This window comes from Crocodylus siamensis, chromosome 2 (genome assembly GCF_052110815.1).
Source record: "Crocodylus siamensis isolate JL-2025a chromosome 2, ASM5211081v1, whole genome shotgun sequence".
Classification (NCBI taxonomy): Eukaryota; Metazoa; Chordata; order Crocodylia; family Crocodylidae; genus Crocodylus; species Crocodylus siamensis.
In genome coordinates this window covers 165,515,068-165,542,565 of record NC_143396.1, presented here as the reverse complement: position 1 = coordinate 165,542,565, position 27,498 = coordinate 165,515,068, and the positions used below count along the sequence as shown (strand labels likewise).

Sequence of the window (27,498 nt, the reverse complement as noted above, 5' to 3'; positions counted from 1 at the left end):
GACCTTAATCTGGTAAATTCCAAATTAAACTAAATTGGCATAAGCCAAAATTAAGTGTCCACATATGCATTAGCATGGATTTAACTGAACTGAAGTTAAATGGGTGTAATTGTTATAAACAGCCAAAGTCTCTGGTAGCAAAGGCAGAAAGCCTGTATGGAAGGACATTGCAGGAATCTCTTTCTTTCTCTGAGGTTTTGCAAAATTCCCTTTTTAGGGTGTGGCCTACCCTTGCTCTCAGTGCTCCTGTGAGAGAGAGGCCCTCTGTCCTGTTTTTTGGGATATTATGTATTATGCCTGAGGTGCATGGAGTGTTTAAGGAGGGGTAGAACCCTTGTTTCTCAAACAGCGATACCTTGTTGAGGTGGTTTGGGATTACTCACTCATATCCAACTCTTACTAATAGCTCTGCATGTTGTGCCTTGGGCAGCCACTTTCACCAATGGGCTGAACTTGGTAAGGGGGGACAGTTCTCATCATTAAGAGCTGTCCTCTGATCATCACAATGGCAGCTGAGATGGAAGAAGACATTTCTCAGCGGCAAAGCTGGCGGACAGAGATGACAGTAACCACAGCCACTGCTTTGGGGTTTGCCTTGGGAGAGGTGAAGGCTAGGAGTAAACCCTGACAGAAAATCTGGAGTGGAGCCCCTAAGGCGGTTAGGCAATTATTCAGTCGTCTTTCTAGCAGCTCCTGCAACTTGCCTGGCCCCACATTGTATTGGTTCTACCTTTCCAGTGGATATGTTGGCAAAATCAAAAGGGTGATTCTGAAGCTTGGGCAACTCTTGATCACTTAGTAAATGCCCAGTCTTTTGCACCCTGGAGAGGTTACTCCAGCTTTGTCAACACATTGAAACAAGTAGGAATCAACAGTTACTGGTTATAAGCCATGGATTGATTGGCAGAGATCCAGGTGCCAGGGACTGTCTCCCATGGTGAAAGAGGTCATCACACCTCTTTGGAAAACTACCACCTGCCTGAAGCATGGCAGTCCCCAGCCAATAAGGTGTTTTCCTGTCACAGTCTGGTGCTTCAGTGGGTGCTTGGAGCTTAGAGATTCAACTTGAAAGCAGACTGCTATCACATACTACCAGCTACTACGAAAAATGTAAGGAGAAAACTTTCAATCCTAAAGACTGGAAGTTGGAATGTACGGACAATAACCCCAGGTATATCCGACAACTTCTAAACCATTAACAACACATGCGAAAGTACAGTAATTGATGCAGAACTGCTGAGACTGAACGCTGATATTGTCACTCTACAGGAGACCAGACTACCAGGCACTAGCTGCCTGAAAGAAAAGAACTGCAACACCAGAAAAGGGTAGTTTATACATACATAGATTCTATGAATTTATGAACTACCCTTTTCTGGTGTGGGAAACAGCCCAAAGAAACTGGAGATCGTGTTGTTAGGTTTGGAGTAAAAAATAAGTTGCTGTTTGCAATAGAACCCACAAACAAAGGCTCTGAAAGATGTATGGTTCTTTGACTCACTACTACCTCTAGTCCTGTCAGTATCTTACATGCATATGCTCCAGCTCTTACCACTTCATCTGAATCAGAGGACTGCTTCTATGATGAGCTTAGTACTTTAATAATATTTCACCCAAAGAAAAAATCCTCCTGCTCAGAGACTTCAGTGAAAGGGTTGATGATGGTCACGCTGCTTGGCCTTACTGTTTGGGGACCAACAGTGTTGACAAAATGAATAAAACAGACACAGTTTACTCAAGCTATGTTCATGCAGTGAGCTGCGTATAACAAATTATTTCTTCAGTGAGAAACCTCAACATAAAGTATCTTGGTGCCACCCACAATCTGGACACTGGCATCAACTTGACCTAATTATCACCTCATGGGACTTCCATGATGTAATTGTTATGCAATCCTGTCGGAGTGCTGGCTGATACCGATCATTCATTGGTATGCGCTAAAGTCAAATAGCATCCCAGGAAATTGTACAAGAGCAAGAACCTCTCCTTACTATGAATAAATGCCACATGACTGAAAGCTAAAGACACATCCTCTCAATTCACTAAAACTCTCTCCGGGGCTCTATCATATCTTAAGCTGTATAATACTGCTGAGGAGAAATGGCTTCAGCTCAAAGGAATGATCTATCGAACTGCCTTGGATTCTTGTGGCAGGCAGTCCTTGACTTACAATGCTTCCAGTTACAACATTTTGCACTTACAATGTTTATAAATTGACACCCTGTTTCAACTTTATGATGTCAGTTTTGATTTACAATGCTTGATCTGATGCAATGTCATGCCAGTGAACAAGTTTGCTGCATAGCCTATCTGCCTGGAGAACATCTGTCCAAACTCCCTTGGACACTTTCTGTAAGAAAGTAGACAAGACTCCAGAAAAACCTGCAGCCAAGACGCCTGAGAAGACTCCCTTCAGCCAAGAACCCATCAAAAAGTCCAGCAGTCACCTCAAAGAAGGCCTTCCAAATCAATATGGTTGCTATTTACAATATAAATACATTAATGTTGCTATATTACTCATCTATAATTGACTGAGTACAAAATTCTGGAGTATTTTTGGTGAAAATAGGGTATTGGGCCTTGGTTCAGGAACCAATCCCCCATTTATAACATTGTTTCTTATGAGAAAATGCATTCTGAGTTACAACATTTCGACTTAAGACACCGTATTCAGGAACCAATTGTGTCGTAAGTCTGAGGATTGCCCGTACCTTGCATTGCAGCTCAAATGGCTGGCTTGTTGAGAACTCATCTGAAATGATCCCACTCATAGAAAAGAAATGGTCAGTTGTCCTTAAATATAAATGTGATCCTAGCCACTCCAACTTTCAGGCACTTCAGGAGATCCAGCAAAAGGTCAAACATACATTGAGACGGTGTGGAAACTATTATTGGCTACAACTGTGCAAAAGTATCCAAAAAGTTGCTGACTGAGGTTACATGCAAACAATGTTTGGGGGCATTAGGAAAGCTCTTGGGCCTGTTCTGTGGAAGACCACCCCTTTAAAATCCTCCACAGGTGAAGTCATCAATGACCACAGTAAGCAGATGGATGAATAGGTTGAACATTACTCAGAGCTCTTTTCTTGTGAGAATGTGGTCCGTGACTTTGCTCTCAACCTCTCAACCCTGACAGCACTTGGTCATGAACCTACTGTAGACAAAGTAGAAAAAGCCATTGATCAGCTTGTTTGTGGTAGAGCCCCAGGTGTGGATTGCTTACTGGCTGAAGTTATTAAGTGCAGGAAATCCGTCCTCCTCTTCCATCTCCATGAATTAATATGTATGTGTTGGAAACGAGGTGAAGTTCCTCAAGACATGAAAGATGCAAGCATAGTCACTCTACAAAAATAAAGGTGATACTAGCGACTGCAGTAACTATGGTGGTATATCCTTTACTTTGCATCATGGGGAAGCTGTTCACTGAAGTTGTTCTACTAAGACTGCAGACCCTTGTGGATAGAGTCTACCCTGAGTCTGTGTCGTTTTAGATCCGGTAGATCTGTGACAGATATCATATTCTCCTTGAGACAGCTACAAGAAGCTCCACAAACAAAAGAAATCTTTGTACATAGTATTTGATCTCACCAAAGCTTTTGATCTTGTCAGCAGAGGTGGCTTGTTCTGAATCCTGAAGAAGACTGGCTGCCATCCTAAGCTCCTAAGCATCAAGTCCTTCCACATCAGTATCCATGGAACGGTGCAGTTTGGATCACATTCAGAAGAATTTGAAATCAAGAGTGGTACCAAACAGGCCTATGTCCTAGCTCCAACACTTGTTTGGGATTTTCTTCACTGTCCTATTCAAATATGCATTCAACAGCTGTTTGGAAGGAGAATACCTTCAGACCAGATCCAATTGGAAACACTTTAACTTTGCTCATCTCAAAATGAAAATGAAAATGCGAGAAGTTCTTGTCTGTGAAATGCTCTTTGCTAATAATGTAACAATTGTTCGTTCAAAAGCAGGACTGCAGAGTCTCATGGATCACCTTTCTCTTGCTTGTGACTATTTCAGTCTGACCATTAGCTTAAAGAAGACAGTAGTCACGGGTCAACAAGTTGACCACCCTCCTGAAATTAGAATAAATTATGAAAGCCTGGAAGTGGTTGAAAAATTCACTTACTTGGATTTCACTATTTTGCAAGAACTTGGTTTGGAAGCTGAAATTTAACGCTCATATTGGAAAGGCAAGCAACACCATGGCTAAATTTAAAAAGAGAGTTTGGAAAACAGAACGCTCGCTCTGTCAACAAAGATGTCCATCTATGGTGCTTGCATACTTAGCTTTCTATTGTATGACAGTGAAACATGGACTCCTTATGCCAAGGAAGAAAGAAAACTGAACAGTTTCTATCTTCGATGTCTCCATCGTATCCTGGGCATAACATGGTGTGACAAAATCCCCAGCTTTGCTGTTCTGGAATGGGCCCAGATACCCAGCATGTTCATAGTTTCTAGGGTCGGAAGGGACCTGAGCAGATCATCTAGTCCGACCCCCTGCCATGGCAGGAAAGAGTACTGGGGTCAAACGACTAACCTAAACCTACCCTCTGCCAGCTTGTGACTGTTATTCCTGGTCACTCCTGGCAGTGCTCGGGGGAACAGTGACTCCCCTAATGCCTGCTGATCCCCCGACTAGTTTATAACAGGCCACAAGATCCCCCTCAGCCTTCTCTTTTGGAGGCTGAACAGGTTCAGGTCCCGTAGCCTCTCCTCATAGGGCCTGCCCTGCTGCCCCCTGATCATATGAGTGGCCCTCCTCTGGACCCTCTCCATGCTGTCAACATCCCTCCTGAAGTGTGGCACCCAGAACTGGATGCAGTACTCCAGCTGCGGCCTGACCAGTGCCGCATAGAGGGGGAGTATCACCTCTTTGGACCTGCTCGAGATGCATCTGTGGATGCATGACAAGGTGCGGTTGGCCTTCCTGACTGCATCCCCACACTGCCGGCCCATGTTCATCTCGGAGTCAATGATGACCCCAAGATCCTTTTCCGCCTCCGTGCTGACAAGAGGGGAGTTCCCTAACCTGTAGGTATGGTGCGGGTTGTTCCTCCCAAGGTGCATCTGAGACAGAGATGCCTCAGTTGGTTAGGACATGTGAATCGTATGAGTGATGGCCAAATCCCCAGGGACATACTCCATGGTGAGCTGGCCACTGACAAATATCAACTTGGATGGCCCAAACTCCGTTTTGTTGATGTCTGCAAGAAAAACCTTCATGAGCCACATGTTGATGGCAAGTGCTAGGAATCAATTGCTTTGGACTGCTGAGTGTGGAAAGCTGCTGTGAAGAATGATCTATATCACTTCAAGCTGGAGAGAGTCAGTGATAAGCTAGAGAAGAGGCACCAAAGGCAAGCAAGCCAAAATGGTACTCAGCACACCAGTGCAAGCTCAACTGAGTTTGTATGTATAGCTTGTTGGAAGGTCTGCTTGTCATGCATTGGACTCCTCAGCCACTCAAGAAGTTGTGGTGGTGCCTGGTAACCCACAAAAGGCACAATCTCCATGGTCTCCTAAGACTGATGGCTGGGAATGATGATGTGCTATGCCTTCTACCGAGGGACGCCCTAGTTCAGCCAGGAGCTGTAGAGTCAGTACCTGAGTTCCCTGCGCAATATCTCAGCCTGAAAATCTGGAAAGAGTGATTGAGTTCATTCAGGTGAATACAAGAGCATGCAGACACTGACTGATGCCTTGTGTGGTCTAGGCCATGGCATGCACACAGTCTTCACTTTTGGCTGTTCACTGTAATGCACCAAAGCAAGGGAGCTGTTGCAGTCACAAAGAGCTGGCTTTTGGGGAACGGGGCGTGGTGGCTTCAGAAAAACAGGCAAGTCAGGCACAGAGATACCCATTACCAAATGCAGCTGCACTAAGGAGTGTGTGGAGGAAAGTAGCATGTCGGGAGCCCAAAGATACGGATTTAACAACACAGCAGCTGCTCTCTGGTGTAGTACAAGCACTAACACAGATCTAGTCACTGTAAGATGCATGGGTATCAGGGCCTGTCATTCAGGCCACCAAACAGATCTGTTCTCCCCTTCTGTTTTCCATGCTGTGTGACTTCTCCAAACTGTTCTTCTCCAGGTGGGTAGGTGTAATGTTCTATCTTTGCTGCCAGCTGAACTGCACGATGAGGAATTTGTTCTTGGAGCAAAGCTGAACAGGAATAGGGTAAAGTCTCCTAGCTGTCACACTGCTGCCTCTTGGAGCAGAAGCTCTCCCTTTTTTAGTCTTCAGATTGGAACAGTTCCTTTTGCTGCCTTTGGAAAGCCATCCTGATTTGGCCACTTTGCAGAACTGTGGGAATTTGCATGTGCCCATTCTGCCTCTGTTCCAGGGGCCCAGTATATGCTCCCAAACCATCAAGCTAGTTGCAGCAGTCTGATTGTGCTCTCACCTGCATCAGATGTCCTCTAGCTTAGGGAAAATGTACTATGCTGGGAGCCAGGATGTTGTGAGTTTGATTCACTGCCTTGTATGGACTTCATAGCCCGTGTTACTTCATAGGCCTTTTATTCTTTTCTTTGTAAGTAAGGCAAGTATTTCCCTCTTCCATATGTTTTCACGGAAAGTAAGTTTGCATGATCTAGGACTAGAACCAGACTCTCATCCTCCTTCCTGCAATGCCTTGCAGGATGAAGATTCTTGGTTCTGTTCCCCACCCGCATCTGCTCTTAATAGTTAACACCATGCCCCTAGAAATACTGCCTGTAAATATCCCACTTACTGGAAGATCCAAATTGCCCTTGCCGAGGAATCCCTGACAGACTCTCCTTGGACCTGGAAGGGTTTGTCTAGAGTGGTTGCCTCAGTGGCCCTAGAGAGAGTATCTGCTTTTGGGTTTGGCTTGTTGCTGAGCCAGCCAAGTCCCACCCTGTAGCCCAAAGCTTTCTGCATTAGTTCTTGTTGAACTGGCATGATCTGAGATAACTATAAGTAACCACCAGGTTTTAGCCTCTCTTCCTCCCTGAAGCACAAGAATATGAAGCAATGATGAGGTGTGTGTAGCAAGGCAAGTGCCATGCTCATTAGAGAAGTATCCACAATATCTCCTAATAGCAGAGCTGGAAAAGTGCGGCTCACCATCCCTGGAAAGCTACCAATGCCCAGTGCTGCCAATTCTCAGTCAATTGGTCAGAGGATGGCTCAGCATAAGGCCTGTGGATGGGTGGTATGAGGAAGCCTGCCTGTACCAGGGCCTGTGGGCCCTGTTCCTAGCAGAGCAGCTGAAGTGAATGCTCTCCTCTGCACTGAAAAGCTGTGTGGCTAAGGCACACCTGTGTGCTGCTGAGAGTGTAGGGGTCCTTGCTGTCCTCCATGACAGAAACCCTATGCCAGGACCACCCCTCCTCCCTGGTTTTCTAAACCCCACTCTGATATGTGAACAGGGTGATCCGTGTCTTGTTCAGATGGGCTTGCTGCCTTTCAGCTCAGTTTTTTGTCTGGCCCAAATCTGAAGGGCTTCTAGAAGCAAGGAACAGCAGGACACTGGTGCTGGGGTACAGCGGGAACCTGAGGGATATGGGCATTGCTAAGGACATAGGAAGTGGCAGGGGTAGGGCATAGAGTGAACAAGGCAGGTAGGGAGTTGAAGCCAGGGCACAGGGATCTACCTGCCCAGCCCATCCTTTCCCATTTAGGCATCCTCTCTTGTTCTGCTGCTCTAAACACTGCTTCCTGTCTCTGTAGCTATTGGATGATTTTGGAAATACTGGTCAATAGAAATGTTGGTTCTTGCCACTGCCCCTGCTAATTGGCTTTGTGCTTCTGTACATGCCATTCATCTTGTGCCACAACCCCTGTGACATGCTCAGGAGCAGGGCCATGGACAAGGGAAGGCCATAGCCTGGTGCCTCATAACCTCTCTCTCTCCTTGCCTCCCCAGGGGTGGACTTTAAGATGAAAACTATTGAAGTGGATGGAATCAAGGTGCGAATACAGATCTGGTGAGTGCTGAAGTGAGGTGAGGGGGCTGGACTCGATGATCTCCCGAGGTCCCTTCCAGCCCTAATTTTTATGTCTATGAGGTGCCTGGGTGGAGGTGCTATGCTTACAAGCTCAAAGAGGGCAGCGGAGTCAGAACTTGTGTGTAATGACCTGTGGGCTGCTGCAAGACAAAGTGATGGCCAGGAGGAGCTGCCATTCTTAAGCTAAGCCAGTGCCCCAGCATCATGGTCTGGGGTTGAGATTTTAGCAAACTTGTCCTGCAAGTCCAATTTGCTCTGAGAGCAGGGGCATCAGCAAGGAGACAAAGGCAGAGTTCCTCAGTGGGCAGTCGTTTGTTGAATCTCTTGTCCCGTTTTAGCTGGTTACAGCTTTCCTCTTCTCCTTCTTCCCTAAGCTGCTGCTTGGCATTTTTGCACTCAATTCACCACCAGCTGTCTTCTTCCCCAGAGGTAGCTGCATTTCAGTGTATGTAGCTAGTTGAGTTATTTGGCATTCCCAGCCCCTCATTGTGTGAGGCAGGGCAGTGTCTCATTTAAAGCATTAAGGACCTTAAGGCAGAGGGGATGCCACAAATAAGTCAGTGCAGCTGTGACAAGGAAGGTGCTGCCTGCAGAACTGTCCCTGGGGGTGTGCAGGGCACGGGACATATCACCCTGTGTGGGGCCAGGGGGTGGCAAGCAGCCGGGAGGGAGGGCAGGGCCAAAAGGCTGGAGCAGCACTGTCTGCTGGGCCCCACAAAGCGCAGGGCCCAATGCAGTCATCCCAATTTGCACCCCCTAGGGATGGCCCTGCCTGCCTCCCTTCTTCTCGCCTCAGGCATACTCCTGTGTGTATGTCCATGGGTTTCATACCTGCCTCTGTCAGATGTGAGTTCTGGCACTAGAAAGGCCATTTACCTCACCCAGCAATACCTTGCAGTCCCCTCATGGGCAAAGCAGGACATTGCCAGCCAAAGAGATGCAGAGCACCAAACCCCAGGCGAGAAGGTGTTCTGGGGCTAAAGGCAGACAAGGTTCTTTGGGTGAATCTGATAGCTTCTATTAGACCAACACTTTCCATGGATAGGGAAGAGTGGGGTGGGCTTAGATCTCCACACCCTGGCAGGGTGGGGAGCTGCCAGCCAGCACCTCCACCTTCATCTCTTCCACTTGCATGAATTCTCCCTGGGATATATATTTTTTCTTGACTAAAACCATTCAGTGTATTTGGACCCAAATCAGGACATTATGGGATGGCTGAACCCACAGGACTGTGGTGAATTTCCTATCTGCAGCAGACTTCTGGCCCAGCTCTGCTGTGGGGGACAAGGGAGGGCACATAGCTGCAGCTCTGCCTGGGTCCCCTCGGTGGAGAGGGGACAATAGAGTTTGCCTGAGTCTTTGTGGGAACTGGTCTGTCACCTTATGGCAGCAAGGAAGAACAGCAGCCAGTGGCACCTGGAGGGCAGTGGGGAGCCTTTGGAGGCAGGGCAGGTCGGTCCCTCTAACCCAGGTTCTACATGGGGGTGTTCCAATCCCACTGATCTTCTTCACCCACTGAAGAGTTGTTTTCCCTTGTGCATGTTACACTTGTCTTACACATCTACCCATGGCTATTTGGGGCAAGCCACACCATTTAACCCCTTAATAATATTTTCATGACTGCTGATGCCCAGAATAATAGTGAGCCTAGGGATGTCCATGGGATCATCCTTCCCAGAGAAAGCTTTTTGCCCCACTACCCCTAACTAACCCATTTCCCATGTGGACCTTTCCCCAGCCCCTTCTGAAGGTCAATGGGCAGCTCCCCCTCCCTCTGGCTCCCTGCCTCCTGCTCTGTATAGAAAACTCTTTTGCTCCCTCCCCTTAATTCTTCTCTCATCAGGAACAAATTGTAGAGGTATACCAGGGCAGATCAACACCTGGGGCAGTGCCCACTCCTGTCATGCTAATCATAGTGGCATGTCCAGCTACCACTGCAGCAGTGGCCCCTTTTGTGCTCCCTCACAGAGTTGGCACCCAGGTCTACTGTCTTGGTACAGCCACTGTTATCCCATTGAAAAAGAGACGGGGGAAGCATTGCTGGACTCCCTAGCTGCATCCCCCAGATCAACCTGCTGGGTCCCCCTTCTCTGTTTACCAGCCTGTCCCTGTGGTCAGAGGCAGGCCAGCCCCTTGTACACCAGTCTGGGGTGGGAGCTGAGATCCTGTAGCCCTGAAGGGACTGAGGGAGGGAGCCTCAGTGCAGGGGCAGCTTTAACCCCTGCTCTGTATGGCTGCCCCATGGCCCACATTCCTACTCACATGCAGCAGCAGGCACTAGGTATCTGCCATCATCCAGGGAGTGCCCACAGTCTGACCCCATCTCTGCTCTGCTGCAGGGACACAGCTGGCCAAGAGAGGTACCAGACGATAACGAAGCAGTACTACAGGAGAGCCCAGGTAATGTGGCCTGCTAGGAGTTTGGGGCCTTGGTCACCAGCAGTGTCAGCCAAGAGCAAAAAAAAAAAGGGGGGCACTGTTGCTTGACCGGAAGTAGCCTAACCCTTCTGATGCATCCAGACCAGACTTGGCCCTGATATGGAGGGGAAGGTGTGACACCCCACAGTGCCCTTCCTGTTCTGCATTTGGGCCCTTTGAAGAGGAGATGGCAAAATCCATCATGATGGAGTCTGAGGGCATCTTGAGAGTAGGCTTAACATGAGCAGTGAGGATTAGGAGGGGCCTCAAGTGGCAGCAAGCCCTGCTCCTGTGTCTGTGGCTACAGGCAGGAGTCTTCTCCCCAGCGCCGCCCCCCCCCCCCCCCGGAGCTGGCTTGTCTAGATGTCTTTGCTGGCTGACTCTATCAGGATGCCTTAGCCCTGTCATGCTGGGCACTGTGCTGAATGATGCACAATGAGAGACAAACTCTGGAGCCCAAACAGAAGAGACAGTGGGAAGGGAAGGGGTCATAGTCACCCAGCAGAGCCTAGAAGAAAACCCAGGTGTCCCGAGTGCCAGACCAGTGCTGTTTCTACTGGGTCACTGTGGCAAGACTAGCCCTGCTAGGAGGCTGTAACGCTCAGCATCCAGCTAGCTTGCCCCCTGCCCCTTCCCTCCTCCCTGCTCTTCCAAACTGTCACCCTATATCTCATCTGCCACACCTTGATGGAACAACCTATTATGCAGAAGGCATCATGAGTCTAAGAGTGGGATTTCTCTTGGCTCACTTGGCACCACCCTTTTTAAGCTTGCCCAGGCCCTGACTCTCTTGGCCTGAGCCTGCTTTCTCTAACTGCTACCTTCAGCCGTAGACCTACTTAGTCCAACCTTGGCTCCTTGGTAGCAGCAACACAGCTGTGAATTAAGTTGCATGGCCAGGGCTCTGGGCCCTTCTGGTCTTCCAGCCTTGAAGGGGTTAAATCCCATATGTGCATGACCCCCTTCACCAACAAGGGGAGAAGGTGAATCTCATAAGGTGTTTTAAGGCACTTGCAGTGTGCCCTCCATCTCTCCTCAAAGTTGTTCCTGATCCTTTGGTAAAACCGAAACAAAAAATGTATGCAACTGCTCGAACTAAAATAACCATCCTTTCAGGCACTTTCAAACCAACCCAAAGTGAAGTGAAATCCTTTATCCCTCCTGAGTCCTGTGGCTAGGTAAAAGGAAACAGCAAAAGGAAAAAAAACTCTCAGTACTTAGTCCCCAGGGCTCCCCTTGCTGTTTCTGGGCACCCCCGTGGCCCACCTGGAAGTCCTGCCTCTTCCTCAGTCAGGGCTAGAATGCCTCTCTAGCCTGAGGGTGAGCCTGTTTACTCCTCTGACCCCTCCCTTTCCAGTTGGGCTTGCCTGTTGCCTGGCTTGAGCACAGAGGTTGGTCATTGCCCTCAGCCCTGCCAGCTTCCTGCCCTTTGGCTGCTATCTCCACAGCATGCAGCCACTCTCCAGGGAAGACCTATTGGCTGTTGCAACTGCCTTTTCCCAGGGCCGCAAAGACCAAGCTCTTAAATGGCCCTGCTAATCCCACAGCCTTCCTGCAGTAACAGGGCAAGGGTTTCCTGTTACAGTCACACTAAGGGCAATCCCTGCCCTGTGTTGGGGGACCAGAGGGCCCGTCACTGGGATGATAGTGGCCTTAAGCTCCAGGGCAAATGAGGGGGAGGACAGCAGTGAGCTGCATATGTGAAGAATGCTCCCGTGCACTGTGGCTGAGTCTCCACCATGTTGGCTTCCTCCCATCACATTTGTGCCTTGGTTCTCTTTGTAGGGGATATTCTTGGTCTACGACATCAGCAGTGAACGTTCCTACCAGCACATAATGAAGTGGGCCAGCGATGTGGATGAGGTAGGAGGCACTACATTGTCTTAGCTCCCTTGTTGGGGCATTGAGCTGGGAGGAATTTAGTCTTGTGCATATCTACCCCAGAAGAGCAGGCAGCTCAGGGCTATACTGGTAGCTATATATGTGTCAAACCTAGCTGAGCCCTAGGCAGGGAGACACATTAGCCACCATGGCATCCAGCTGCTCTTGACCAAGCTCAGAAGCAAAACTTGGGGCAAACAGACTAGCCAAACCCTGGGAAAGAGGCAAATGGAGCTGTGATCATGCTGCTGGAAAGGGATGCTCTATGGGACATGCAGTAGCAGATGTGGGCAGCAGGGGGCATCTGGCCCATTGGAGATGAAGGCTGAAATCCACGAGGTGAAATGCAGTAAGTATGTGCAAAGGCTGTACGGAACAGGGAGAAAACACTGAGCTGGAATAGGGACTCCTGGCTGAGCAGCAGTGCATCAGGGCAGGCCCAGGGCATGGGGAACATGGCTGCCCATGAGTCAGCAGCATGACAGTGGTGCACCTCATGCTGGCATGATGCTGGGCTGGTTTACGTCTGCACAGGAGATGATGATCTGCTCAGCTGGGGTTTCAGGTCCAGGCTGAGGCACAGCACTGTCAGACATGTACAGCTTCAGTCCAGATGGGACCAACAAGAACAAGACATGTACAGGTCCAGATGGGACCAACAAGAACAAGACCAGACTTGGAGAACACATGGCCTTTGAAGAGAGGTAGAAGGAACTGAGTTTTTATTTCATTTAGAAAACAGAAACATGAGAGGAGATGCGATAACCCCCATCCAGGAGGTATGGGCTAGGCTGGGATTGATTGGCTTCCATGTCCCTGGGGGGCTTGATAGAAAGAGACCTGCCACATTTTAAGCAAAGAAGATAGAGGACGGATGTCAGGGTAAACATTCCGTCTGCAACAGTAGTGAAGGGGTTCTGGAGCAATGCCTGAAGCATGGCGGGTTGGGGCTTGCTTAGTTCCTGGCAAGGAGCTGGCTCACATGGGCACAGGGCAGCCATGGCATCATCAGGAAGTGTTGGCCTCAGGTCCCATTCAACACCCATTCAGCAAGGACTTCAGTCCTTGAAATGCTAGCCTGCCAATGGGCTGATATCAGAGGCACCTCAGCCCCCCAAGACAGGCCTGTTGCCTGGCCTGGGCCCCTGTTAGGCGGGCACTGCTGTTACTGACTGCCACAGTGTGTGGGTTAGAGGGTGACTGGCAGTTGTTGCCCACATAAGAGGCCTTGGAAACCTTTCACGCATCCAGCGCTGTGTTGCTACCAAGAGCTGTCATGGTTGCAAGGGGCTGCAGCTTGTTTGTGGAGAGCTCTGTGCAGGACTGCTTGGTCCTGGCAGTGCACACCAGGTTGGCTCATGCTTCCCGCTCTCCTAGTATGCACCAGATGGAGTCCAGAAGATCCTCATTGGGAACAAAGCAGATGAGGAGCAGAAGAGGCAGGTGGGCAGAGACCAAGGCCTTCAGGTTAGTGCCAGCCCTGCCCTGTACCCCCTGCAGGGAGGAAAATGGGGCACTGGGGAGGGGCCATCCCAGAGGGGGCTTAGCTCAGGCAGCTGCATTGGCGTGGCCATAACTTCTGCTTCTGTAGTGGGGCAAGTGAGACTAGGGCTCCGCAATGAGGGCGTGGGGGGGAGATCAGTGAACAGAGTTCAGCTCTGATGGCAAAGGTAGGTGGATCACCAGTGAGTCCCTGGGGATGTTCCTTCCCAAGGGACAGGGGACAAGCTGGGTGTGAGCTGTTTGCAGAATGTGACTGGATGCTGGGGTCTGGGTGCCACATGACACTGAATTGGTCAGGGACTCTGCTCTCTGCCTGACATTCTCAGTGCCAGGCTGGGACCAGCAGATGTGGGCAGCTGAAGAAACCTCCCACAAACATGGAGAAAAGGCCTAGCTGGCTCCTGAGGAGGGGGAAAACCTATCTGAGGAAGCAGCCTACAGCCCTTTCTGCCTGTAATGGGGCCTAGGGCTGTCCTGAGCAGGGGACATGTGTCATGTGCTGAGACTTCTGCATCCTGGCCTGAGGGACAAGGAACCAATCTACAGCCTTCATTGATGGTCATGGTGTATGGGCTGCAACCCTTTTCTTTGGGGCCAGAGCCAAGAGAAGGGGAGCTCAGAGCAGGAGCAGATCTAGGATTTTGAAAAGGGGGTGCAGCAGAAAGCTTACTGACACCTGGGGCACCTGCAACTGGCAGTGAAGAGCTTACTGATTGTGCACTACATAGTGGGGTGCAAACTCACCACTGCACTTCCTTGGATCTGCCCTTGGTTCTGATTTGTGGGATTCCTACAGACATGTTAAGAAGCATGTACCACCCTTGTAGCCTGTGGGGAGCAGCTGAGCTAAAGCAGAGCCTCCAGGCCCATCCCTGCAGGTCTCTTATGTGTGTGTAGAACTTAATGGGGAGAACTAGGGGTCCCAGCTCCTGGTCTTCTGCTGTCACCCCCAGGCCAGGGTTCCCCCTTCCGCCTAGCTGCTCAGCTTTCTCTGGAAAGAGCTTGGGAAGCCCCTGGGGTCTCTGAGCTGCCCGAGGGCCTGTGTCCTATGGAGGGGAGGATGCAGGTCAGGAGATGGCTTCTTCTCAGGTGTTCCTGACTCTCCAGGACTATTCCCTTCCAGCTGGCCAAGGAGTATGGCATGGACTTCTATGAAACAAGTGCCTGCACCAACTTAAACATTAAGGAGGTGAGAGCCCCTGAAGGACCACTCTTTGCTGGGGGAGGGAGCTTTCTGCCTGATGACTCTAAGAAACAGGCCATGCTGACCTCAGAGCAGCACAGCCCCCTCTCCAAGGCGGGAATGGGGCTGTTCCCACATTTCTGCTGTGGCCCAGCTTCCAGGGGAGCTGCTGCCCAGGCCAGTCAGGTCAAAGGGATGGGGCAGCTGAGAGTTAAGGTCAAGGGGAAAGTGGCTGTCAGGCCACTTGGAGCACATGGATGGACATAAGGAGCTCTCTGGGGAACAGTTGTTTGTGTTGTAGCACCAAAGTCCAGCCAGAGGGACTCTCATTCCATGCACCATGGACAGCTTGGCCTTGTGGCTGGTGAGTCGCAACTGGCTGGGGAGTATCTAGAGTGTGTTTCCCCCCTACCTAAGGGGCAGTCTAAGGAGGGAAGGGGGAGTAGGGCCACAGCCATGGGATATGAAGGCCCAGCATTCAAGTCTCTGATGACCAGGCTTGGCATAGCCTGGGGCACAACTCCCCTGGGCATCTGCTGGGAAGAGAAGTCCACTTACATGGAAGGCCTGGGCCTGGGCATAAGGGGTCAGGAGTCAGGACTCCTGAGTTCTCTCCTGCTTTCCCTGCACCTTTGGCTGAGTTGCTCCATGTTTGTGCCTGCTGCCCCTATGGGCGGGGGGGCAGGTTCTGGGGTGATTCCTGGCTGAAAGATACTGTTTATCCTGTGTATTGGGAATGCCCAGAGGCCTCACTAGGGCTCCATATGCTCAGCACTGCAAAGAGAGGCCCCTCTATCTCATCCTTTAAGGAAAGATAGCACCCTGCTACCCTTGAGTTGATGTCACTCTTAGGCATTCCCTTACCAGGCCATCCCTCCACATTTAGTACTTGCCCAGTGCCCATCACCACAGCCTTTGGGGCCCCTCGCTCACCCTAAGACAGAGCAGAGCTGTTGTGCCCTTGCTGCAGACCAGGACTGGAGAAGCTAAGTAATGTGCCCAAGGCTCCACAGGAAGTTTGTGGCAGAGCAAGGGATTGAACTCGGCTCTCTCAAGCCCTGGGGTGGCACCCATACTACTTGACATCCTTCCCTTCCTCCCCCCATCAATTCAGCAGTATGGCCAACCAGAGGAGGAGAATGCTAGCCAGATTAGCCTTGGGAGGGAAACTGAGACTCCCCCATGGGTTCCTGAGGCCAGGAACCTGGGCCCATGAAGGGCTGCAGGGCTGAGTGAGAGCTGTCTCCAAAGGCCTGGGAGTGCTGGAGGGCATGGCACTTGTGATCAGGAGGAGGTATTCTTTCCACCCTGGGGGTATTGACATGAGTGAGGGGTGGTTCCCACTCCCAATTTATCCCTGGCCCACCCATCCTCTCCTGGGCCTCTGTCAGGGACAACAATCCCAGCACTGCACCACACAGGCATGTAAGGGTCCTGTTTTGGGCTGCACCTCAGAGGTAACTGAGTGCCACAGGTGCCTGCCTAATAGTGTGGTCTCTCCTGCAGTCCTTCACCCGGCTGACGGAGCTGGTGCTGCAGGCTCACAAGAAGGAGCTGGATGGGCTCCGCACGTATGCGGCAGACGAACTGAACTTAGCTGAGCTGGAGGAGGAGGAGCGCAAGCCGGACGGGGCTGAGAACTCTCCCAAAACCTGCTGGTGTTGAAAAGCCCCACCCTGCCCCCATGTTACCTCTTCCTGCCCCAGGCCTGGCTGGCTGCCTCCGTTCCTGCCCTTGCATCCTCCAGTCACTGGTCTCTGCTGCCCCCAGTGTCCCCAGCGCCGACATGCTTCGTGCCCTCCTGCCATGCCACATGTGCCATCCACCTGGCATGATTCTGCCTGCCCTGGCGGATCAGAGGCTCTCAGGATCTGCTTCCCTTGGAGGCACTGGCGAACATGGGCTGTGCTCACGTTGCCTGTGGGCTTCGCAACAGAGGGTAAAGCCACAGGCACTGCCAGTGAGATGGATTTGAGCAGCCTGGGCAGAATGGTTCTGAGCTCATGTCCCTCTGCCATCCCTTGGCAGGGTATCCCAGACACCAGCCTGCCCTGGACATCCACTGGCTGCAGCTGACACTGGCCCCTGCATGGGGACAGAGGAGGGAGGCTCCCTGGCAACAATCCTCCAAGCCCCAGCTTTTCCAGCATGGAAGCTGAGGCCAGAACCATTGGCTCAAAATGGTGGGATCTCAAGAGGGGCTGATCAGCCCTGGCTCCTGCTGGGGCTGCCCAACTCCTTTAGGTTTCTGTCCTCTTTCCTCAGGTACCTGGGTTGGATTTAGGCCTCTGGGCTATGATTTCTCCTCAGCTGGTCAGAGAGAGAGTGGGGAAGGCCCTTGGCCTGTCCCTGCCCAGAAAGTGATGAGAGGTCTTAAGGGCTGTCCCAGTGCCCTCTTTGCCAGCAGGCTCCCCTGCCTGTCATGACTGTGGCAGGCAAAGATCTTCTCAGAGTCCATGGAAACTACTTGGAGACTTCCCTCAGCTCTTCTCAGGCCTGGGCTGGGCTGGGAGGGAGTCAGGCATGGGGTCTGACTGCTGGATGGGGTGGGTGATGGGACAGAGGTGTGACAGCCTGCTTTGTTCACTTCTCTGGAAGCTTCATTTGCAGGGTATTGTCGGCTCATGTGGAGAGGAGCCCCTGAGGGTCCCAGCCCAGCCCTGGGGGCTTCAAGAGGGGTTGTGGACCATGCTCCTACCCAGGGTGATGCAGCATAGGCCGCACGGACAGGAGTTTCACTGGGCTGCTGCTCTGTATGCCATCATCTGAGGAACCCTTGCTGGCAGGGGCAGAGGGGCATGCCCAGGTGCTGCAGTGGGTGGCAGAGCTGAGCACCATGCTTCCCAGAAGAGGAAGGAGCCTGGGTTTTCTGATAAGCGTGCAGCTACAATAGTACTATTGACACAGCTCTGCACTGTGTCTTGTAAGCAGCAGGGGCTCTGGGAGGCTGCCAAGGGTGGCTGGTAGGGCAGAGGTGTGACTCACAGTGCACTGATTAACCCTTCCTGCTCTAGTGCTTGCAATCACTGCTGCTGTTCCATCAAGTCCTGCACCACTGAAGAAACAGCAGGTACAGGGGCCTTGTGCAGGGTGGTGCTGCTAGAAGGGAGGGTGGAGAGGCCTGTAGGAAAGAGGGCCTTGTTTTCTGCAAACAGAAATGTGACACAATGGGGTCTTTGCCAGCCCCACTCCGTCCATGTGACAGACTTTGGTGTGCTCAGGGCAGCTGTGGGACCTTGGGGCCCTTGCACAAAACAGGTGTGGAGAAAGAAACGGTTGGTTTGTCCTGTGTGGCAGGGGCAAACAGTCATCCTTCAGCTGGCATTGGGGATGGGGGACAGGTTTGGGGCTTTTTGGGGGGGGGGGGGGGGGGGTCCCTTGGAAGTCACGTACTTTTACATGAGATTCCTCCCTGCCTGCAGACACTGCACAGTCCAGCTTGGCTCCAAGTGTCCAGTCACGTTCACCTCCAGCCTTTGGCATAAAAAAGCTGAGATCAGACCTGAGCTAGGCTGGGGGCTCATGATACCTAAGGCTGGGGAGGTGTGTGTGATGGGGGTCAGTACCGCTGTGGTGAGAGGGACAGTTTGAACCCTGCTGATAGGTTGCCATGGGGCCTAGCTTAGTGCCTGCTCCCTTCCCACCAGGCTGCATTGCCCTCTGGGTGATGCATCTGGAAAGCTCCAAACCCCCAGCCCAGGGAGGGGCACCCCTTCTGAACTTCCAAGTGGGAGATAGCAAGACCTGTCAATATTTGGACACCCTGGAGCTTGGCTTCATGCCTCAAACTGTTGCACAAAGATGGCAGAGGTTAGAAACTCCACCTCCCCTAGAATCCCTGCCCCAGCCCCATCATCTCATTGTCTGTCTGGAACCTGTCTGCCTCGTCACCAAGACACCAACCACGCTGCAGCTCCACATCTCAGCTGTATGTGCACGTTGCTCACGGTGCCTGCCACCTCCCTTGTGTGACCCACCCCGAAGTTCATTATTTTAGACACAAACGTTTACAAAATAAAGGGGGTTCTGAACCACTGCCTGGGCATCTCCTTTCCGCCAGAACTGCCCTGTCCACAAATGGGTGTAGAGGGCAGGGGTAAATGCACCTGTTCCAGGCAAGCTATGGGTGTATTGGAGACAGCTGCCACAATGAAGAAATGGTCTCAGGGCAGCTCTCCTAGGAACACAGGATGGGCAGTGCTTGAAGGGGCAGTGCTAACAGGAGCCAGGACTACATCCAGCTTGTGTCACTTCTGGAGGCTTTGGCCAGAGCTGCATCAGAAAGGCTGGAGGCCAGATGCCTTCTGGAGCAGCTAGGACATCAGTGGGAATCTGGTATGGAGCCAGACTTCCTGGTCATACTTTGCTGTTTGGCATGGACAGCAAGGGAGCTGCTCCTGCCAGCCAACCCCTTCTGGGGGGTCATTTGGAGGGGGTGAGTTCAGGACTTCTGCTGCTCCTAGAGCACAGGATGGAGGTGAGGACATTTGGAGGGGAGCTTGGCAATGTCTGCTCTGCAGGAAGCTACCCATAAGCATAACAGGGAAGGGTGTGCAGAGCATCCAGAAGTCCTCAAAACCCTCTTTGCTCCTGAGAGGTAGTGCTGGGAGTAAGCAGCTGTGGCCAAGCCTGTGTTTGCCAGACATCTGATCCTGCCATGAATAATTCAGGCTCTTTGTTGGGGCTAAGACCCAGATCCTGGGTACCTGGTGTTCTATTTCTGTGTCCTGCATTGCCACAGCTTTTCTTCAAAGCAGTGTCCTTAGCTCTCAAATTCCCTCACAGAAATACTGTTGGAGTTGGGCGGGGGAGTGGCTGGAGAGACAGTGACCGCTTTCTCAGGAAGGGAGACTGGAGAAATCTAAATTCAGGGGGCTCCTGAGGAAAGGAAGCAGTTCAGGGTGAGGGGAGGCCAAGGACCAGCCCACTTGGGGAGGGGGAGGAGTGTAGGGTCTGACTGGTCAATGGTGGTAGGTCAGCCCCAGGGGCTTGGATCCTTTCTGAGGTCAGGGAGAAGGGAGTGAGCAGCCACGGTGACAGCTGCCCAGCCTGATCAGGAGCCCTTGAGTGTGAAGAAGATGGTGAAGCACCTCAGAGCAGGGTCCTGGTGCTGGATGGGCAGCCAACACTGCAGCAACACACACAGGGACAGAGCTGACCCATTCAGGCTCCTGCCCAAGTTGTGTAATGAACCTTAGGGAGCCCAGCCCACTGTCACTACCGGGTGGCCCTGAAAGTATGGACAAGCAGCTCATCTCCTAAAATGAAGGTCCTCTTGGCAGCAGCAAAGGTCTGGCAGTGTGTGAGGGGCAGCGGGGGACTGGAATGATCTCTGCCTGCCTAAGGCAGCAGACAAGCCTGAACAGGAAGGCGCACCTGGCAGAAGGGTGCTGGGACCCTGGCTGGATGGCAGGAGGGGCCCATACAGGACTCAGAAGTAGCCAGCCTGGATCCCTGCCCAATGCCCAGACCTCCCTTGAGCTGCTTGCTTATTCTCATCTGTTTTTTTTTAAAGGCAACCTTTTATGATGTTGTCAGGAAAATAGCTCCTGAGTTGGCACTGCCAAGTCTGCAGCCAGCCTGGGGCTGGGGTGCAGTGAGGTTTGCACCACCCTCATTGGGAGCAGGAAGGGGTTAACATGGGTGCTCCAAGCTATTAACTGTGTGGGTGCATGGGCCGGCCAAATCGATGCCCCATGCCCACAGCCCCACAGTGAAGGGGGACCCTTGGCATCACCCACCCATCACAGAATCATAGAGAGGTAGGGCTGAAAGGGACCTCAAGAGATCACCTAGTCCAACACCCAACAGCCTGAAGATCCACCCCATCTGCTATGGGCAATGCTTCTGTCTTCTCAGCTTACTTTGCAAGTGGGGCCTAGGAAACCCTTGGCACATCCTCAGTCTGACCCATATGCTTATGAGAGGGGTAAGGGTTGGGCATTTGAGAGCTGAGAGGCAAAAATGGTGGAGTGGGCTGGAGGGGAATGGGGGGAGCAAGTGCTCAGGCGCCAGTGCTCAGAGCTGCTTAGGAATTTGGTCCCTGATGGCAGTCAAGCCCACAGCAGCCAGACAAGTATGTGTTAAGACACCCTGAACCCCAGAGTGCTCCCTGCCTCAGCCTGTCAGGGGCCTGCTGAACCCCACATGGCAAGAACCAGGCTCTGTACCAAAGAGCTGGCAATTGAACTAAACTATGGGCAGGAAAGGAAACGGAGCCAGCCAGGGCACTTAGACCATCTCTCGCTCCTTAGCTGTGTAGCGCCTGGCACAAGATGGTTCTGATCCTGGGGGCTCTTAATGCTGCTAGGAGCCTGGCAGTTGCAGTGTCCTAGAAGAATGTGACTGGCATGAATAATTGAAAGCTGCCAGGCATATCATGTTGGTCTGAATACCCTCATGGAGCCATCAGCCTTGCAACGAGACCTGTACTGGCCTGACCTGCTACTTCTGTTCTGCATCTGAAAGCAGTCAGATCACTCACAGGTGAGGTCTCTGATTTCCGTAAAGTCATGCCAGGGAAAGAGTGAAAGAGAGAGAGAGAGAAACCTTTGGAACAGTTGGTCACGTGGCTTGCAAGAGACAGCCTTAAGCTGGTTCCTGCCTCTTTGCTGGGCTCACTCCACACCAGCAGCCATGACGCCCATAGCCAAGTCCTTTTATGACCTCAGCGCCATCACCCTGCAAGGGGAGAAGGTGGATTTCAACAACTTCCGTGGCCGGGTGGTCCTGATTGAGAATGTGGCTTCACTCTGAGGCACGACTGTGCGGGATTACACCCAGCTCAACCAGCTGCAGGCCAGGTACCCCCGGCGGCTGGTTGTGCTGGGCTTTCCTTGCAACCAGTTTGGCTACCAGGTAAGTGGTCCCTGCACTGTTCCTTCCCCTTTTCCATCAGAGGGACATTAACTGACCCATCCAAGCGATCTAATGTCTGTGGCAGAATCATCCCTGTTGTGGAGTACTGGCTGGGTGCTATCCACAGCCAGTATCTAGAAATGATGTCTATGTATAGCACCAGCCCCTTTAGGGGCATGTGGGCAGGCAGAGGAAGGTGAATGGCTCTTTCAGATCCATGCAGTGACACAGCTCCAGAATTGATGTTAGAGCTGGGACCAGTTTCCATCTGCAATATCCCTCTCACATGGGCCAGCTGCCCCTTCACCACAGTGATGTTCCCATTTCCACAACCCTTTGCAAAGAACAGGTCTCACCTGCTGACTTTGCTCATCCCAGGAGGCTTAGATCCTCCTGAGTGGCGTTGGTCCCAGCTGCACTCTCGTGGGCTGCTTGAAGTATGGGCTAGTGTGCCAGCCACTGGTGCTCTTCCCAGGCAGCAGGTCCTGGAGGGGCATCTGCATATCATTTTGCTCTGCATGTCTTAGCCATGTGAGTGCCTGCCAAGAGCAGCCCTCTCTGCAGCACTGAGCACTAGCCATAAGGGGTTGCTAGAGCTGCTCCATCCTCTGCCGGGAGAGAGACAGGTTCCTCCCAGGACAGGCCTTCAGAGCTAAGAGAGGGCTATTGCCTGGCATAACATCTTCCCCTGGCTCTAAATGATGCTGTTTTGGGGAAGGGGGCATGTTTTCTGGAAGTTACTGAGTAGCCTAGTGACCAAAGCACTGGGCCGGGAGTTGAGGTGCCTGGGTTTTCTTCCTGGCTGGTGGCCGTATCCCCTTCTCTGTGCATCAGTTTCCTCTGTCTCACCTCTAACTGCTTTGGGTCAAGGCCTGGCTCTCACTCCTTGTCTAAGTAGCGCAATGGCACTCTCCACCCAGCCGCCCTCCCCCCATCACTGCGCAGCCTTCTTAAAATGGGGAGACCCAGTCTTGTTAGGATCCAGCTTAATGGGTCTTGAGAGGGAGCAGGGGTGGCACTGATTTTTGCCAATCCATGCAGTGCCTGATATGACTGACCCTGACATTACCTTGGGGTCAGGAGCACCCAGGCTAGTGAAAGGTCCTGGTCTTGAGCAGGGCCTGGTGCAAGGTTAGGGACTCAGAGCATGAAGCAAGCCCTCTTCTGGCAGTGCTGCGTAAAGGGGTACCGCCACGGGGCAGCCTCCCTTGGTCCTCCCTTCTCTGGGGCCCCAAGCTGTCTGAGCGCTTATGGTAGAGGCCCCAGCTGCAGAACTGGTTAGGCCAGGGGCAGAGAGCATGTTGTTGGGGATGGGGGGCTTGGATGCGTCAGCCAGAGGATGAGTCAGCAAGGCAGGGCAAGGCTAGGCATCCTGCTCAAGGTGTCCTTGGCCCGTCCTCTGCAGGAGAACTGCACCAACGAGGAGATCCTGAACAGCCTGAAGTATGTGCGCCCAGGTGGAGGCTTCGAGCCCAACTTCACCCTCTTCCAGAAATGCCAGGTGAATGGGCAGGACACCCACCCTGTCTTCGCCTACCTGAAGGCCCACCTACCTGCCCCCATCGATAACCCCGCCGCCCTTATGACAGACCCACGGTTCCTGGTGTGGAGCCCTGTGCAACGCCCAGACGTGACCTGGAACTTTGAGAAGTTCCTGGTGGGGCCCGAGGGCGAGCCGTTCAAGCGCTACAGCCCCAAGTTCCAGACCAGCCACGTGGAGCCTGATATCCAGCGCCTCCTCAAGCTTGCCAAGTAGGGGGCTTGCCGGGGCAGGAAGGGCGTGGGTGGGGGCTAGCACCAGCCCTCCCTAGCTCTCATCTCAGCATGCAGTGTGCCCCCTATCAAGGCTGACAGCAGCCCTTTACTGGGTGACGGCCCCCTTCATAAACGCCTTGGGGAGGGGGGCCTGAATGGGGTGAAGGGCCTGCGTGCTTAGCTCTCTGCCTGCCAGAGGGGCACCTTGTACAACACTGAGACCAATAAATGAGCTGGAAATTAGCTGTGTGTTTTCTGTTTGTGCAGAGCCCAGTACCCGCAGGTGTCCATGGATGAGCTGTAACCAGGTCAGGTTCAGGTGGGAATGTAATTCACATTTTGCAGTTCAGGTGCGCATCGGAAAAAAATATTTGGGGGTTAGACTCGAATTGGGCTTCTGACCGACATGAGGAAAAAAACCCCCAACAAAATGGCTCTTTTGAAACTCTGTGGGCTCCTGTGTCAAGCCCAGTGTACGCCCAGAAAAGGTATCATGTCAGTTCAACTCTCCTTGCCCAACGTCTGTATAGATGGGGTGCTTTTATCTCATTGCCGATTGAATCAGCTATTAGATAAAATCACCAAAAAAGCCCCACTAAAGTGCCAGAGCTATACAGATGCTGAGAAGCTGGGTCCAATTAATGCATTGCTTCTTCTGATAAAGTGTGGCTTTGGGGATTTTTCTCATGTCTGTCAGCAGTAAGGATGTAAGTATCAATCAAATAATATGTTTCACCTGTTGTAATTACAGCTCGTTAAATGATTAATCAGTGGGTGCAACGATGGGCACGGTTGTGGCAGTGTCGGCCTGTGGTTCTGTGAAGTGTGGGGAGGCAGAATGAAGCCTGGGCCTGCCTCACCCCTCTGTGTAGGGGCTGCACCCACCCAGGGCAGGGAGCCAGGGGCCAGAGCTGCCCTGCCAGGGGCGTGGCACAACCCAGGAAGCCCTGGGGGCAGGAGGCAGCGGGGGCAGGGGACTTTATCAGCCACTGCAGACATGTAGCAAGGGAGGGAGCAGGCAACCCCTCCCCACCCTGCAAGAGCCTGTATGGAGTTGTAGGATCCCATCTGCCAGGCTGCTGGTGAGCACAGCACTCTCTGTTATAGGGCTGGCAGAAAGGGCACACAAGGGACCACTGGCAACAGGAAAGAGTGACATGAGGGAGAAGAGGGGCAAAAGGAGTAAGGCAGAGAAAATACCATGACCACTAAGGAGGTTTTACTAGTTACAGGGGGAAACCACTTTCTTGGCAGGGGGTAGTACCCTGACTGTTGTAATGCACAGATAGCCTCCCCCTTTCACTTCCAGAGGGAAGATCTCTGCTACACGCCAACTTTACGGAAAAGGGAGAGTCCTCCCTAGCTGGTTCCTGTGGCCATACGGTTGAGGGCAGGTGAAACTTGGGGGCATCTGATCTGAACCCCAAGCCTCCTGGCTTGGGCCTGTATGTAGGATGCCCCTCTAAAGCATTTCGAAGCATCTGAAGCCCCAGGCAGGGGTGGAGGATGCTTGCCTATAGCAGGGTCATATATGGTTCTTGAATGACTCATGGATTTGGAATTGATGTGGCTGATTTGCCCTGGAACGTGACAAATTTTCCATAAAAAAAAAGAAGTGAGGAACTAGCAGTGACAAGGAAGGGATTCCTGTTGAATGCAGAAGGCAGCAGCCTATGCCTAGCAAGGGAAGTTTGCAGCAACATGTCACAAAGGAGGCAATGGCTCAGGGCTGAAGGAAACCTCGGCAATGCCTGAGAAGCAAACCAGCAAGAGAGCTGTTCACTGTAAATCTAGCCCTGGTAATGTCTTGGGAACAGCCCCACAAGGGAGCATCATGCCCCCGTCCAAGAAATATATTGAAAAAGGCTCAAGAGTGAGCAAGACAGGGGCCAAGGATGAGGGGTGTCCTCAATCCCTTTCCAGAGTTGCTTTTTTTTCCTCCGCCCTGTCCCACCACAGGGATGTGGCCAGGGAGCAATCCCTTCTCCAGGTTCTCCCAAGTTCTCCACTGCTGTTCCAGGTTGAGCCCCACACACTTGGGATCCTAAGGCAGGACTTTCTGGTGGCTCCTTCCAGCAGAACTTCCCCCCTTGTCCTCCTCTCCACCTGAGGCCACCCAACTCAAGGAGCCCAAGGTCAGTACAGCAGCTGCGTAGCAGATGCCATCTTTCCTCAGAGGCCCCACTGGCCTTTCCCTGCCCAACTTCTAGTGTAGGTGGGTGGAAGGAGCAAGGAGAGGCCCCACTCTATTAGCCCAGCTGTCACTGAGGACCCCTGATGCCTGGGGGATTTCACAGCACTGAATTGGGCCCTTGGGGGCATGATGCTGTCCCAGCGTATGGAGAGCCCTTGGGCCAACTCCATAGTCCCTGGAACGGCAACTTGAAACTGCCACAGCCCAGCCAGATTTAGGTTCCACATTGTTTGATATTGTGATGGGTCCTCAGTGTGGCTCAGGGGCAGGATTATTAGACACTGGTCTGCCTTGCTCAAACCAAACCCTTCACACCTTCCCTTCAGCATCTCTCCACCCATAGCCCTTCTCAGGTTACCAGTAAGAGGCCACACTACATGGCAAGGATGGCTCTAACCAGCAACTCAGAAGCCCAGGTCTCCTCCCAGCTCTTCTAAAAACATACTGCGTAACAGCTTCATTTGATGCCTCAGTTTCCCTCCCCTATTCTTGGGCAAAGGCCAGGTCCCATGCTGTACGTGTAAAGCAGCTAGCACAATATGCCCATGACATGGGATAGGGCCTGTATATGCTCCCAAGAATCACTTGATCATGACAATCCCTGGGCCTATGCAGTCAGATCCATGGCCCACATTCTGGCCAAGGAATCCTAACAAACTCAGGAGGTGGGGACAGGCCTTACCCCCAACTTGCCCATTCTTACCTGAGGCAGCTGAGGAAGTGAGCAGCGCTCACATTTCACCGCAGCCTGACACTGAGGTCAGCCCATTCCCCAAACAAAGATCTGTCCACTCTTTACCCCACCTGCCTGCAATGCCCCTTCCACACTGAGATACATCACATACTAGGCCAGTCCAGGTGCTTAGGCCTACTGTTTTCTCATGTCATGGGTGACAATGCGTGTGTTAAGGCGCAGCAGGGTGAAAGTTGCAGGCCTGCTAGTCCCTGCTGCAGCCAAAAATCCTGCCAGCTGTCAAAGAGATGGGTGCAGGGGCTTCTGGGTTCTGGGGCCCTGCACCTCTGGCTGCTGACAGGCAAAACTCGTGACATTGGTGCTTGTGCAACTGACTGTATCTGGCTTAGGGCACAGTGGGGTGAAAACTGCAGGCCTCCTATGCCCTGCTACGGCCAGGAAGCCTGCCAGCTGTCAAGGAGATCGGTACAGGAGGAGTCTGGGTTCTGCACCTCTGGCTGCTGACAGGCAAAACTGGAACACGCAGCTCAGCAACTGACACCAAGGCAGAAAGCAGGGCAGTTCAAACAATCCTGCCTCATGCAGTTTTTCCATCCCACCCCCACCGCATTGGGATTGGAAGAGACCTCAGGGAAGAATGACAGTCACTGGCTAGCTACACAGTCAATAATGAGAGCACTCCTTCCCCAACCTTCCCCCTCCCTCTCCTTACTTTAGTTCAGCTGTGGGCAAAATATGGCCCGCGGGCTGCATCCGGCCCACAAGGCCATTCTATCTGGCCAGTGGGGCCCCTAAAAAAATGAAGAAAATTAATATTTCTTTGCTCTTAGTTCCTGTCAAAAATGACAGGAACCAAGGGCAGTGGGACCCAGGGGAAGCCCCGTGGGCTCCCACAACAGGGGCCAGCCCGGCCCCACCCCCCAGCCCTGGGTTTCTGGGCTGAGAGCACAGTGAAACTCAGGTAAGGGGGGGGGAAGGCCCCTCTCTGTCCACCTCTGGTGTCCTGCACTGCAGCTGCTTGCAGCCCCCCTC

General features: G+C 52.3%; 2 protein-coding genes across 4 annotated transcripts in view; both read left to right on the top strand.

Annotated features, from left to right (window-relative positions):
• Positions 1 to 16,774, top strand: part of RAB15 (RAB15, member RAS oncogene family) — a 40,079-nt gene extending 23,305 nt beyond the window's left edge. For 2 of the 3 annotated variants that reach the window (XM_090032064.1, XM_090032062.1), the window contains 5 exons: positions 7,899 to 7,959; positions 10,320 to 10,380; positions 12,184 to 12,261; positions 13,657 to 13,746; positions 14,906 to 16,614. In XM_090032064.1, the coding sequence (XP_089888190.1) occupies positions 7,899 to 7,959; positions 10,320 to 10,380; positions 12,184 to 12,261; positions 13,657 to 13,746; positions 14,906 to 15,232 (617 nt within the window). In that variant the 3' untranslated portion in view covers positions 15,233 to 16,614. Of the gene's footprint in view, positions 1 to 7,898; positions 7,960 to 10,319; positions 10,381 to 12,183; positions 12,262 to 13,656; positions 13,747 to 14,905 lie in introns of all 3 variants that reach the window. The other variant, XM_090032065.1, reaches the window with a different exon arrangement.
• Positions 16,775 to 16,946: 172 nt separating this feature from the next.
• On the top strand, positions 16,947 to 23,821 carry GPX2 (glutathione peroxidase 2). The gene is made up of 2 exons (XM_090032066.1): positions 16,947 to 21,823; positions 23,229 to 23,821. The coding sequence occupies exons 1-2, from the start codon at positions 21,602 to 21,604 to the stop codon at positions 23,577 to 23,579; spliced, it is 573 nt and encodes a 190-aa protein (XP_089888192.1). The 5' UTR covers positions 16,947 to 21,601; the 3' UTR covers positions 23,580 to 23,821.
• The last annotated feature ends 3,677 nt before the right edge of the window (positions 23,822 to 27,498 follow it).